This window comes from Apteryx rowi, unplaced genomic scaffold (assembly GCF_003343035.1).
Source record: "Apteryx rowi isolate R43461 unplaced genomic scaffold, aptRow1 scaffold_6, whole genome shotgun sequence".
NCBI classification, from domain to species: Eukaryota; Metazoa; Chordata; class Aves; order Apterygiformes; family Apterygidae; genus Apteryx; species Apteryx rowi.
In genome coordinates this window covers 3,807,727-3,822,212 of record NW_020450871.1, presented here as the reverse complement: position 1 = coordinate 3,822,212, position 14,486 = coordinate 3,807,727, and the positions used below count along the sequence as shown (strand labels likewise).

The following is a 14,486-nucleotide window of genomic DNA, read 5'->3' as shown; positions in this document are numbered from 1 at the left end:
CGTCTTTACTTAAAATAGCTTCACTTTCTTGTTTAATTAAAGGTTGAGGTGGAGCTTGACTTCTCAACCATAATTATGATGATGCTAAGACATGCAGAGCTTCCAGTACAGAAAATAGTTTTAAATTATGCTACAACTCTTGTAATATGAGAGGGAGGTACATGTTACACTTCTTTTTATCAGAGTCATCAGGTTATAATTTGGGTATGTCTAATAGTCAGAGTTTGTATAGTATGTCTTATAGTTGTCTGCTCTATCAGCAGTTCTGAGGACTTCAAGAGTCAGTTCCAGCTCCTGAAACAAGCTAATAGTATGACTGTTGATGTCCTTAATGTAAGGTATATCTTTATGAAAGACTTCAAACTTCAATCAGTTAACTCTTGTCAAGAAACTAAGAAATCATGCCTTTCGGCMAGGAAGTACTATTAGATCACTGCTGCGTGCTAAAACTTGAAGGAGAAAGTGCATGTGTTTTGGAGAATGTGATCTTTGTTGGAGTGTTCTGTATTCACTTCAGCTATTTCTCTGATAGAGCAGAGTATTCATTTGTTACCAGGATTCTTAAAGCATGTTCCTTAAATTTGAAGTCGTCGTCTTTTCTTGTTGTTACTATTTTTCTCATCCTTCTGTCTTCCTCTTTCATGATGTAGACTGGTGTCTTAGTTTCTTGTGTACCTTTTCTTTGCAGAATTGCTTGGTGATGTACTGAAAGATCAGCCGCAGGAAGCAGATGGAATTGACTCAGTAATAGTGGTGGATAATGTTCCCCAAGTTGGACCAGATCGACTCGAGAAACTGAAGAATGTCATCCACAAAATATTTTCCAAGTTTGGGAAAATTATCAATGAATTTTATCCAGAAGCAGATGGGAAGACAAAGGGGTAAGTCATGATAACTCCTGCTGGAAACACTCTCTGTTCAGGATGCTTTAGTTAGTTTTGAAAAATATATTTCTGATGCTTTGGAAAAAAACATTTTGAAGCGATGTCTGAAGCTGTCTTCAATATATTGTAAATTTTAGCTCTGCTAGGTTGTACTAGTGGCAGGGATGAAGCTGAATTATGTTCCACTTCTCTGAAAAAATAAGAGCTGTGTTTTGAGACGTCTGTGAATGAGCAACTACAGCAAGATTTTCAGTTTCTAGACACGATCTGTTATTCAGCTGGGAAGAGCTGCATACTTACGATACTAGCTGTCATTGCAGTTCTGTGTTGTGTGAATTTGCATTCACCGCTTATTCTAGCCCATTTACAGAAAGGAAATCAATTTCATTTGGATCTTGCCCATTCAGCTAAGAAGCATATATGTGCATATGGTCAAAGTGAAAACTAATTGGTTTTGACTTTAACTACTTAGGGACAAGAAGTTATTTTATAGATGTTGTGTACTGAATTCAGAGTTCACTCCAATTGTTTCTTTTTTGGTATGAACCTGTTATATAGTCAACACTGAATACACTTTCATATTCCTTTGCTGCAGGTACATCTTTCTGGAGTACATGTCTCCATCTCATGCGGTGGATGCTGTGAAGAATGCAGATGGATACAAACTGGATAAGCAGCACACTTTCAGAGTCAACCTTTTCACAGACTTTGATAAGTGAGTGCAGCTATCATGCATCTTTATAGTTTTTGGGAGTGATTCTAATCAGGAGTATCTGCATCAAGTGTAACCAATCAAATTGCTCTTGCAGGTACATGACAATCAGTGATGAATGGGAAATCCCTGAGAAACAGCCATTTAAGGATTTGGTAAGGTGTTTTTTCTTGGTTGAGGTTTTTTGTTTTTTGTTTTTTTTGAAAAAGTGGAAAGGGTATTTTGGCATAATACGAAATGATCACTATTCATATGAAAATAGAAACCAGATATATTAATGGTGTTGATTTAAGTAGCAGCAGTGATCACATGGTCCTGTTCCTCTGTTTTCACTGTCATGAAGTGACAGGAGGAACTTAGTGGTTCTGCTTAGTAGTTCCACAGAGGGTAAAACTTAGAGTAAAGAAGAATTTGACACAAGCCATTTGAAAATGGAATTCTGAAAGTGTCTTATATAATTTTAAATGCTCAAGGCAAACTTCTGTGATTGTTACACCAGCTTTGTAAAATGTCCTGTGAAGAAAGGAATAGTTTAGGAAAAAAAACAAAAAACCCCCTAAGTTTTCTTGGTCAAGAAGTGTTGAGTAGCATCAAAAAATTGGTCCACCTTTATGATCTGTTCTCTTAGTGTCCAGTAACCAGTGGTCTGTATCATTTAATTTCATCTTTCGAAACTTCTTCACAGTGGTAAGACTCCAAAGTTACATGCTCTGTATAAGACAGGCTTCCACCTGCTGGGTGGATATTAATTTGGGGAACTTGTCATCTTAGCCTTTGACTCACTAATGATCTTTTCGCTTCTGTTGCTTGTAGGGGAATCTGCGCTACTGGTTGGAAGACCCAGACTGTAGGGATCAATACAGTGTGATCTTTGAGTCAGGAGACCGAACCTCCATTTTCTGGAATGATATCAAGGAACCTGTTCAAATTGAGGACAGAGCAGTGAGTGTCCTGGAAGTGCTGTGTATTGCAGATACACTGTCAGTCTCCTTCAGTAGTTCTATAATAATTATAATACTTCACCTTTTTCAGTTTAAAAAAATGAAATCCTTTTTTCTATTGTTAAAATGATGTCTTTCTCTCTTCTTCCTCTAAAAAGGAGTGAGATTGCATCCTTTAGAATTAGACTTAGCTGCTTACGTAGAAAAAAATTGTGCTTTTGAAGGAATATGGGGTTAACTTGTCTTTTAGCTGTCCATGAGGCCTGATAGTTTCCCTCTCTGTATATTATAGGTGATTCAGAAAGATTTGAAAACTCAGAGTCAGAGTTTGAAGAGTACTATTTCTCAGTGCTGAATATATGCTTAACTGCTCTTAAGTATGCTGCTTCTAATTGCTTTTTGCCTTTCTGCTGACTGTAGAGGTGCTGAAGAGGAATGGAATAGCTGGTTTGGTATTCGCATATAAAGGGGACAGTTAGTGTACCTGTTTGCTGCAGGGAGTTGACTTCCTGAGAACTGTCTGTTGGTACCCAGGAACTCTTTCTTTCCCATATAACCATTCTGCATCAGCATAGGAAAAAACCTGACTCTGGCGTGGTGAGTAATCTTGTTCATCACCATGGTCATTGCGCCAGGTCTATATTGCTAATACCCTTCCACCTTAGGTGAAGGTCAGGAGCTGTATCTTTGTTCAGAAATTTAGAATGCTTCTAATTTCTGAGAAGGATATGTCCTTACCAGGACTGAAAGCCAAGCCTATTTTCACTGGGTTTAACTGTTTATTACTGTACAAAGGACATCACTAKTCCCAGAAAACATTTTTGGTGATCAGTAAATTGAAAAAGCTTCAATTGGCAGTTTTGAACCTGAAGAGTAAGTAGTGTGTATTATGTGCATGAAACTAAACCCCACTCTTTAGTGCAAGCTTTCATTAATTCTGAAATAATGCATTTAGTAAATGGATTCACAAGGTGTGATGCTTCAAGCCACACATGAATTTTTCTTTTCCTGTAGGAATCCAGCATGAAACTAAACCTTTGCGTATACTTTTTTTTTTTCTTCCCCCAGCGGTGGACAGAAACCTATGTACGTTGGTCCCCGAAAGGTACCTACTTGGCTACGTTCCACCAGAGAGGCATCGCACTTTGGGGTGGAGAGAAGTTCAAGCAGATTCAAAGGTTTAGTCACCAGGGAGTACAGCTTATTGACTTCTCGCCTTGTGAAAGGTATGGGGTATGACATTCGTTTGGGATTTGGGATCGAAATCATGAAGCGCGTATGTTCGGGTTGCTGTGCTTTCAAATCTCATGTGTATGGGGTCTTCGGTTTCCTTTACCTTTGGAAGTGCTACTTTTCATGTATAAATCTTTTTTTGAATGAGTGACATGCTGCCCAAATTTTTTTTGACTTCAGGAAAAATATTTGAAGAAAATAATCTGGAACAATTGTTTGACAGAACTGAGTGACAAGTCCTTCGAAGACATTATCCCAGGGGAAAAAAAAAAAACAAATTTAATTCAGATGTGATGTCTGTTGTGTTAGATTTTCTAGTTCTTTGAAAAATTTTAATTGAGTAGCATTTTCTATGTCTGTAGTACTAAACAAATTCCTTGAGTTTTCTTTCACATTAGACAGCTCTATACAGAAGGTCAGAATTGGACATGATCAGTCAGATGCATCTTGTTTTGTTAGCTTTCAAACAACAGATACTTGGGAGTGATTTGGTTTTATATTTTATTGTAGTGAAGAGATATTATTTATTTCTAAATGGAGAAAAGCCTAGCATACCTATAGTTCAGGTTAGCAAAGGTCAATGGATGTATATTTGGTTCTAAAACAATAATGTTTTCGTGGCAAAAGTCCATAGTAAGTAACACTGTATTTGGTGACTTCCCATTGCTTTAAAGACTCACACAGAAATCTAGAACCTCTTCAGTTAGAAGGATTTGGGGGAAATACTGTGTCTTGTAAGCCTTYTCCCCCTCTATTCTTATTTTTTCCCTCCTCTCCAAAGGACCCCATTGGAGAAAGTGCTGTTTGAAAGTGCATTGGGTTTGAATATTATTTGGATAAAAACCTGCTTGCGCAAACATGTTAGTTTCAACCATGAAACTAATTATTTCTTTTGTAGGTACTTGGTGACCTTCAGCCCGTTGATGGAYACGCAGGATGACCCTCAGGCTATTATCATCTGGGATATTCTGACTGGGCAAAAGAAGCGAGGATTCCACTGTGAAAACTCAGCTCACTGGCCTATTTTTAAGTAGGTTGAGTAACAGCGGTAGAGGACAGACTATATAGAGCAAGTTGTCTTAGACTTTCTGTTTAATAAGAAGGCAGTTACCTATCTAATATTCTTTTCTCTTTTTTTTTTATTTGCTTAGATGGAGTCATGATGGTAAATTCTTTGCTCGAATGACTTCAGATACACTCAGCATCTATGAAACACCTGTAAGTTTTTTTTTGTTTTCTTTTTTTTCTTTCCCCTCCAACACTTACTGCATTAGAAGGTCAACCTTTCCCATGGTATTTTAACTGATACATTTTAATAATAAACTTTACAAGAGTTAGGCTTAAAAGATGAGAGATCTATTTCCTCGTCTTTTTCTTTCCTGGGTGAAAAAACTGAAGCTGAACCTGAGAGTAGACTTCACGCTGTGCTTCTAGAAGACCTAGAGAGCTCAATATACTACTTGATAAGAGTCAATAGCATCAGTTATGTGACACTTTCCAATTCTTAATAGCAGATGAACGCCAAAATGCCCAGAAGACATTACAAATTTCATCCTAATCTAATCTGTTTTGCTTTTCTTTCTAATGCAGGCTGCTGTACTCAAAAAAAAAAAAAAAAAAAAAAGTACAAAATCCTTTTTATTTAATTGTGTTATATCTATATTCATAATGCAAAAATATGGGATAAATGATTTCCTAATACTCTAAATTTAGTTTCCTACCTTGTATGGATTCTAATAATGAGGGCAGAGGGCTGTGTATGAGGGCCATATAAGAATGTATTGCTAATTTGAAAATTCCTAATTTTTTTTTTTTGTTTTTAGTCTATGGGTTTGTTGGACAAAAAAAGCTTGAAAATCACTGGGATAAGGTGAGTATATTCCTTTGTAAAGATATTGCTTCTCTTTAGTTGTAGTCTTTAGATATCTGGGACTGTATTAGAAGAGGGATCCTTAGACAGTTAAGTAGAGTAAATGGCCTAATATCTTGAAGTGGTCAGATTAGACAAACTGTCAAAAAGGAAAGAAAAATTGTCCTTTTGCTGATGTCCACAGGTGGCAACTTTTGTGCTTTGAAATACTCTTTGTAGTACTGTTTAATCTAGGGGCCTAGCTTGGAAGTCCTGTTCCTTGTGTACAAAACAAACTGGAATGCAGTTTGTTAGGGAATACCTGTTAGGATTTGCCTGTTGGCTTAAAACAGTGTACTGTATACTGCCTGCTGACATGGAACTAGCTTGTTTTATGCGTATCTACACAATAGACACTATGATTCCTGAAACTGTGTTTGATGTACCTTTCTTTAAGGCAGCAAGAAAATTAAGTGTATGTGGGTGCAAGAGTATTGTTTCCAGTGTAATTTAATAGGCGATTTTTTTTGCTCATCAATTTAATGAGTCTGTTTCTTAGACCTGTTGGGATTACTTGATAAAGGAATCCTACCTTCTCTAATGAAATCTGTTGCTTTGATAGCATTGGCCCTATAGCAAGTTTAAATGGTAGTTTAAAAGTGGGTTTTGTTATGATATGTACCAGTTTATTAGTGTTCCCAACTGTTTGTCTGTATTTACCTTTATTATTGAGAGTTGGTATTTGTCTGCAGTTGAGTTGAATCACTTTAACGTTCAGTTACAATATTGAAAATGGTTTCTGCTATTGAAAATGGTTTCTAACTAAAAATTAAAACGGAATATTTCTAACTTTTTTTTGTGTAGAGACTTTTCATGGTCTCCAGGTGGTAACATAATTGCTTTTTGGGTGCCTGAGGACAAAGACATCCCAGCCAGAGTGACTTTGATGCAGCTGCCTTCTAGACAAGAAATTCGTGTGCGGAATTTGTTCAATGTCGTAGATTGTAAACTACACTGGCAGAAGAATGGGGATTACCTGTGTGTGAAGGTAGACAGGACTCCCAAAGGTACACAGGTGTGTGGATTCTGGTTCTGTTCATAAAACTTGTTTTTGTCTCATGCTGACACCTAATTCTCTTACATTACTGTCTTTTAATATAGACAGAAGAGTGTAAATTACATGATGTCAAAGCTATTTTTTTCCGTTGGAATTTGAAGTATAGTATGTGAAGTGCCACGTCCACATAATGTTTGCATCCAAGATTTGCTTTGAGTTTACCGGCATCTTGGACTTGTTTTTAAAATGGATGAAGTCTAGACCCCCTCACCTCTCTTTCTACTCACAGTTGTGCAGTTGTTGAATCCATAGGTCATGCTGCATTACTTACCATATGTTTATCTGGATTGATTATATTTCTTAACAGTCTGAAAAGGAACAAATTTTTGTGAAGAACTCTTATGTTATTCTTTATCAGAACAAGAATTTAGAATGTGTTAGGTAATGAAAACCAAAAYGAAGCATACTGAATGTAGCCGCTTTCCTCTAGGAAACAAATCTCAAGTCTTTGACTCTCATTACAAGTACTGTCAGGCCAATTGTTTAGTCATCCTTCTATTCCTAGTGATTGAAATTGTTTACTGTACTGCTTCTAGACTGAGTAATGAGTTGATCTTGGCCTTCACAGGGGGTAGTGACCAACTTTGAGATATTCCGAATGAGAGAGAAACAGGTGCCAGTGGATGTGGTAGAAATGAAAGGTAATGCCAAGTATTTCCTTACTTTTGATCTTTAACAGTGTTTTAGGCAACCTTTTGTTGTAGACATTTGCACCTTTCTTAGGAACTCCCACCAACACCTGACAGTTGTTAATGATAATTAGGAAGCCAAGTCTTTTTGAGAATTTTAGTATTTGTGTTGCAGGACTTCTTGTGTAAAATCTGAGACATCAAGCTTTAGTTGCTATTCATGCTTGTAGTTGATTTAAAAAGTGGCAGAACTGAAAGTATCTTATTAATAAAAATGCTAAGGCTGAAGATTAATTTACTTGCTTATCCGAGCATATTCTGTAGCAGATGAAAGAATTTGGAGCCAATGCTTGTGACTATGAAACACTTACTATAAAAAGTCCTGCGTTTGCTTCATCAACCTTTGTTTTACGAGGTAGTCTTTATAGCAGAGTTTGTAACTGATGGTTCCTGTCTTCAGCATCTTGGTTTTCTTTGGCAACTGCTTGAAATCAAAGCTCTGTGTTGTCTTTTGACTGAATTTTGACTCCTCTTTACTTTTGTTACAGAAAGCATCATAGCCTTTGCCTGGGAACCAAATGGAAGCAAGTTTGCTGTGTTGCATGGAGAAACTCCACGAATTTCAGTTTCCTTTTACCATGTTAAAAACAATGGGAAAATAGAACTGATAAGTACGTGACTAAAAACCTGGTGAAAGGTGCAGATATTAAGCATTTTGCATGGCAATAACCTGGGCAATAGACTCACAGTTGTAGTTTGTGGTAAATAGTGTGACATTAGGTGTATGCCTAACACTCTGTTCTAGAAATCTGAGTTTCTGGTAACATCTAAACTGTGTTTTCGCTTGAACTCGGTCCAGGATCTGGGAATAAAAGGTTTATTAGCCAGAATAATTTTGTGGCCTTTGGGAAGTCCATGCAAGGTGATAGTACAAACTTAATCAGCTCACTTTGGATGTAATTTACGTCCAAGTCAGGCGGTGTGGTCTTCTGATCTTCCTCCTTTTTCTGCTAGCTTTGCACGTTCTGATACTACTGGGTTTTGTCTTTAGAAGTGTAGAGCTAATCTTGTTAGGACTGACTTGCAGAGTTCAGAAATATCTTTTGAGCAATGGGTGGAGTTAACTGCTTATGAACTACTTGATGGCATTGGATTGAGACTTCCTTCTACATTTGTATTGTTTCCTTCCAGAAACGTTTGACAAACAGCAGGCAAACACGATATTCTGGAGTCCTCAAGGACAGTTTGTAGTATTGGCTGGCCTCAGAAGGTGGGTATTTCACAGGTTACTGAACAGYACATTCATTTTAAAACAGGAAAAAAAGGCTGGAATATCTCATCAAGAAGTGTATAGTATCTCCATGAATGGTCTTAACACAAACTTTCATAACTTTGAAATGGACAAAAAATCTTGCATACCAACTCTTTTTTTGTTGTTGTTGTTGAATGCCTACTTATATTAAGGACTCTCTGAAGAGTCTAACTTTAACCTATTGTAATTTGTCAGTTGGATTCTAATAGGTACTTGATCTTGGTGAGGCTTACAAGGGTTTTAATTGCTTGTAAGCTGTCCCAGTTGTGTTATGTGCATACTGCTATCACTTTGCAAAAGCAAAGGAAAGCAAGAGATGCGATTTCATGATGTAGCTTAGTTTTCTGTAACTTTTACTTGCTATTTCTGCTACATCAATCAAGGAATGAATTTTTCAACAAAGTAGTGGATATTTAGAAACACTCTTCAGTTGTTTACTTTCTAAGTTAAATATTGACTTCGGACAAATCCAGCTTGTACCGCACATGGCCGCTCTTTTGTGTTTCTGCAGTTGTCGTTAGCCTTATCTGGGCAATACTTCATAAGACAAAATTGATGTATTGTCAGAGTTATCAAAAAAAAAATTAACATCAGRCCAAGTGAAAAAGGCTTTATTTAATCAGTTGAGTAGTATTTTCACTTCCGTGTTTTCAGAAAAGCCCTGCTGCTCATTTTAGAAATCTATTTTTGTTTTTGATCTTGTTTTCACTACTTAAATATGTCTAAGCATATGGTTGTTGAAACATGGCTGTACCTCAGCTATCGCCTGGCTTCATTATGACTTTAAGAATAGAAACAAAATAGATAAGGGTCACTGAACATAGAAACAAAGATGTATAATGTGTCATTCTTATGTTTCTTCGTTCATCACATTGTTTTAAAGCCACAGGAACACATTTGGGGTATTAGCCTGTGTATTGGTTGTTCTAAAGAATTATCCTTGTAGTGAGGAGTTGTAAAGATGCAGCTTGTGGAATGCCTTTAAAAATCGGGCTATACTAGTATGTGAAACAACCTGTCTTGTTTTGTCTTTGCAGCATGAATGGTGCCTTAGCATTTGTTGATACATCTGACTGCACCATGATGAATATTGCTGAACACTATACAGCTTCAGATGTGGAATGGGATCCTACGGGCAGATACATTGTGACTTCTGTGTCTTGGTGGAGTCACAAGGTACTAACACTTTCTTTTTTTTTTTTCCCCACCCTTCTTACAGAGGTATTGAAAAGGTCTTTTGATTAGGAAGAGAAATTTGACACCTGTCACTCTTCATATGTCATAACGTGCACCACAGTTTTATCAATTAATCTCTAAGCATTTACCTTTGAGCCATTAGCTTTGTTGGTTATCCAAAATAGGGCAGGAAGGGCAGTTCATGAATCTGAACTGAGTGTCCTTTTTCTGAATTGGTCCATATGGAACAGCAAGATACACTGTGCCTGTCTTACTACTATCACATGGTTCTAGCCACTGCAGTTTAACCCTTTCCTGTACAAGTATAGAGCCTTAGACTTTAGGATATGATAAAGGAGTTGCTAAGTTTCAAATTGTTGTGATCCTCCAGAAGATAACTTCTTGCAAAGCTGTTGTGGAACATCTGAACTCTGTGATTTTTTTTTTTGAGGAACTGGACTTCTGCAGAGAAGGCGCTAACAAGAATACCATTGTTCATTTGACTAATAATGCTGATTTTATATAATAGACCTTAAAAGACATGGAGTAAGGTCCAGAGTGTTAAGTTATAGCTTATCTTGACTAAGATGGCTCACTGCTCTTTCAGGTGGACAATGCATATTGGTTATGGACCTTCCAAGGCCGTCTGCTTCAGAAAAACAATAAAGACAGGTTTTGTCAGCTTCTTTGGAGACCCCGACCGCCTACTCTGCTCAGTGAGGATCAGATAAAGGTAGTGTATTCCACTGACTGCTTCCACTGACAATGTGGCATACACGGCTTATTTCTTCCTCGGGAGTATGAGATCTGAACTGTTACCAAGTTATGGAATTGCCTTTCTCCCTGGATTTGTGGAAAAACTGCAATATTGCCATATGGGACCTCACTTCTGGGGATGACTGTAGATATTAAGTTCTGTAAGTTCAGAATAGAAATGGTGACCAGTTGTGCTTACTGTTTAGGGTCCAGTGAAAAGTTATAAAGAAGAACAGAATAGAACTTAGCTATCCAGACTCCACTAGTTGCATGTTTACAGAAGCATTTACATTATCTATAGTTACAAGCCAGGAATTGCAAATAAAATTATAGTGAAGGAGAGCTGCCTGGAAGAGAGATGTTTTGCAAAAATGCTGAGCCTGCCTAGGCCTACCAAAAGTCACTCTTAAGGAATATGGTGGTTGTGGTTGCTGATCTCCTATCCTAGTTGAAATAAAATTCCCTGTTTTACAGCAAATTAAGAAGGACCTGAAGAAATACTCCAAGATTTTTGAACAGAAGGATCGTCTGAGCCAGTCCAAAGCTTCAAAGGCAAGACACTTTTGGAATCTAATAACGTAGATGAAAATTTTGTAACTTATACCTTGTTATTTTGTAGTGATCGTATGTGAGTTAAATTTCTTATCTTGAATAACAAAACATCTATGCTTACTTGAATCCCATTGTTTAGAGCTAGTTCTAACAGGAAATTCAGACAGAGATGTTGCTGAATTCTCAGCTTAAACAGTAATGAATCTGGAGAGGCACTGGTGATACCTYATTAAGCAAAGGTGCTAAAATTTATAGGGTTTTAGTGACTTGCTGTATTAGCCACTTTTAACTAAAACCTCACCAGAACAGCTTTTTGATTACGTAGGAGAAAGATCTCTTTTGTGTTGGGGGAAGAATGTTGGTAGAAGGTATGTTCATGAGAAAAAAGTTTGACTTGTTAACAAATGTATCCCATGTGGATTTGATTTATTGAGGGGATTTATTAACTACATTTTCCTGCCTCTGCAGGAACTGGTGGAAAGGAGACGTACAATGATGGAAGAGTTCAGAAAGTACCGAAAGATGGCACAGGAGTTGTACATGGAACAGAGGAATGAGCGTTTAGAGCTTCGAGGAGGTAAGCCACACGCAGCACTTGTAAAGACTTGTTACTAAATAACTACTACTTGTTACCAAATAACTGCTCTGTTTTGGGAATCCATTCGCTTTTTCTCTCCCTCCATTTCCTGACAAAAACTAGTTTCTTATTCTCTCAGGACTGTTCACTGTCCTTTTTCTCTTGAGTCTCAGCAAATTTGGATTTTGCACAGGAGAAAACTCAGTGCTGGCTACCAAAATTTTTAGTACCTGTGTTGTGTCATTCCCCCCACCCACCCCCCGCCCTTCCCCAGACTAAGCATCGTCTTGACCTTGGGATAAGACTGTAAAGAGGTTTGGGGGTTGCGTTTAACCAAAAAAATCCTCAAAACCTTATAGTGAGAGATGCCTTGTTTGGCTTTTGGATGTAATGAATTTGGCATGTCCTTGTTCTGATTCAACGCACCAAATACCTATAATTTCCCTGTAGTTTTAAAGAACGTACGTAAGTGCCTCAAAACCTTCCCTGGTTGCCTTGTTCAAGGCATTCAGTATTAATGCTTTCTCCCTCCCAGGAGTGGACACAGATGAACTGGACAGCAATGTCGATGACTGGGAGGAGGAGACCGTTGAGTTTTTTATCAATGAAGAAATTATTACCATTGCAGAACCAGAGTAATCTAATAAAACCGTGGTAAGATAGCTTACCTCTCAATGGAGAAAAATTTCTATACGTTCAGTAGTCTGCTTCAGAAAGTTAGACCTGTTTAGTGCACGAGTGAATGTGTTAACTTCTGACTATTTTATGCTACTCTGTGGCTAGAGGGGGCAAACAAAAGCTTCTCTAAAAACAATCTCAGACTGTTAGATTTGAGCTGTGCTGAGCAGAATGCTGTCTCTATCCTGTCTCGCTAGAGCGATCAAACCCATGACAGAGCCAGGATCAGCTTTTAAACACAGTGCTTTCCAAACTCTCAAAGCTCTGTCAGTAGCAGGAAAAACTTTTATAATTAGTATCAGATAGAAATTTAGCCTTTTGGAAAGATTTTGTGTTGGTTCAAGCCTGGACAGTTTAAATACTGTAGTAAAGACCATATAGGAAGTCGACTGTGGACTGATTTAACTTTGAGTAGATTTTTAAATATCCACATGAGTTCTGCTATCACTTTCTAGAAACATTGGTTAGAATTCAGGTAGCAGCAGATTATCACGTATTGACTGTCACTGCTTGTTGCTGAATTTTTTGTTTGTTTAATCCAATGCTTTTCCCAATTTGTGTATTCATACTGTATATTTATATGTCAAAAACAGAGGCTAGTTTCAGCAGCTGATGTAGGAAATGTTCTCTTAGGAAGCTTGAAATTGCTGTATTCAGGAGGGAAAAGATTGTTTGATAGCARAGGCACTTACATAGGACTTAAAACCTGGACTGCATTCCTGTTCTGTCACAGAGTCTAAGACTTCACTTAGGGAAGAGGAAGGGGAGACTGGAAGCATACCTTCTGCAGCTGTGAGTCACCCTACAGCTCTTAGGCTCCAGATATCTAATGGAGTTGAAGTAAAATACAAACAGTGCACCTCTTGTAYGTGTCCAAAAACTTAATAGCCTTAGAGTATTTAATACATTTGCATCTAGCTATCCTGGTTTACCATGTCCCATACCTGGGAGGTCTTATATGGAGGGAAGAGGAAGAAAAGCTGCCTACTGTTTGGATTTAAGTAAGCATCAGTTTAAGAACAAGTATAACGCATGCTTGTAACTTTTCACCAGCTAGCATCTGTGGTAAGGTTGAGCTGTTTGTATAAAGCACAGTAACTGACTCATCTCTTTTCCTTTTCTGCAGCACCACCATATCTTGTGCTGAAAAGAGGTTCGTTCATTTTCAGAAAGCCTACATCAACTTTGGAATTTTTAATCCATATTCTCGCACTCTGGAAGGGTGGATGCACCAGGTTTTCACCATTTTGACACATTGTAGTGCCTTTAAATCTTGCTGCCTGCTGCAGTGGGATATTGGAAAGGCGCTGCTTTTAAAAAATTTTTTTTTATGAATTGTTTTTCTTTTTAAATCCACTACTACCAGTATTTACTTCCTGACTCCTGTGCAGTGCTTACCAACTGGCAGTTTTCCACTATTGCCAGTGAGTGAGTTTCATCCGTGCACCTCTGTCTTACACACACACACAATGTTTCTGTTTCAGGACTCTTTTTATGTCCCAAGTGCATGGACAGGTGTTAATTTTTGGGGGGGAAAAGTCAGCAGAACCATTTTTCGTATGATGTGTTTTAGTGTGCTGAAGCAGCACTACAGTGGGCTATATCCTCCTCCTTTCAGATTGGGAAAGGATCTCTCCCTCGATGAGCTGAATATGGAAATAAAAGCAGACCTATACTAAAACCAGGCTGGCTATGCGTTGTTTGTAAGGATTCTTTCCCTGAATCACTAATGTCAAACATACCCTCAGTAATAAGTGTTTGCTATGTTGAATCTGCAGTTGCTTTGGGTTATTTTTTATCTTGGTTCGTCATGGCTATTCTGATTGTTTTTGTTTTTAAGTGATGTTACAACTCATTACAGGTTGACCTGAACTATATTGGAGGGACAGGAAAATGAGTGCATTTCTTAAACCCTYTTACAAACTGATACTAGCCTCAGGAATTATAGAATTAGTTTGAGTCTTATTAATGAGCATTGACTGAAAACTTTCAGAGAAATACTCTCTATATAAATGCCTTAGGCTCCTTGTTGCGTATGTATTTTCATGTCTAAAGCCCTCTGTGTTAAGA

The 14,486-nt window shown here is 37.7% G+C and overlaps 1 protein-coding gene across 2 annotated transcripts; it reads left to right on the top strand.

Annotated features, from left to right (window-relative positions):
* The first annotated feature begins 689 nt into the window (after positions 1 to 689).
* Positions 690 to 14,100, top strand: EIF3B (eukaryotic translation initiation factor 3 subunit B). Of its 2 annotated transcripts, none has more exons than XM_026083143.1 (18): positions 690 to 881; positions 1,480 to 1,599; positions 1,694 to 1,751; positions 2,410 to 2,538; positions 3,606 to 3,763; positions 4,669 to 4,800; positions 4,922 to 4,988; positions 5,594 to 5,640; positions 6,484 to 6,694; positions 7,305 to 7,377; positions 7,914 to 8,036; positions 8,557 to 8,635; positions 9,715 to 9,853; positions 10,461 to 10,586; positions 11,084 to 11,161; positions 11,630 to 11,738; positions 12,274 to 12,392; positions 13,543 to 14,100. In XM_026083143.1, the coding sequence occupies exons 2-17, from the start codon at positions 1,499 to 1,501 to the stop codon at positions 12,375 to 12,377; spliced, it is 1,734 nt and encodes a 577-aa protein (XP_025938928.1). In that variant the 5' UTR covers positions 690 to 881; positions 1,480 to 1,498; the 3' UTR covers positions 12,378 to 12,392; positions 13,543 to 14,100. The 2 variants fall into 2 exon arrangements, with proteins under 2 accessions (XP_025938928.1, XP_025938927.1); XM_026083142.1 differs by having other exon boundaries at positions 785 to 881; positions 12,274 to 12,389.
* The last annotated feature ends 386 nt before the right edge of the window (positions 14,101 to 14,486 follow it).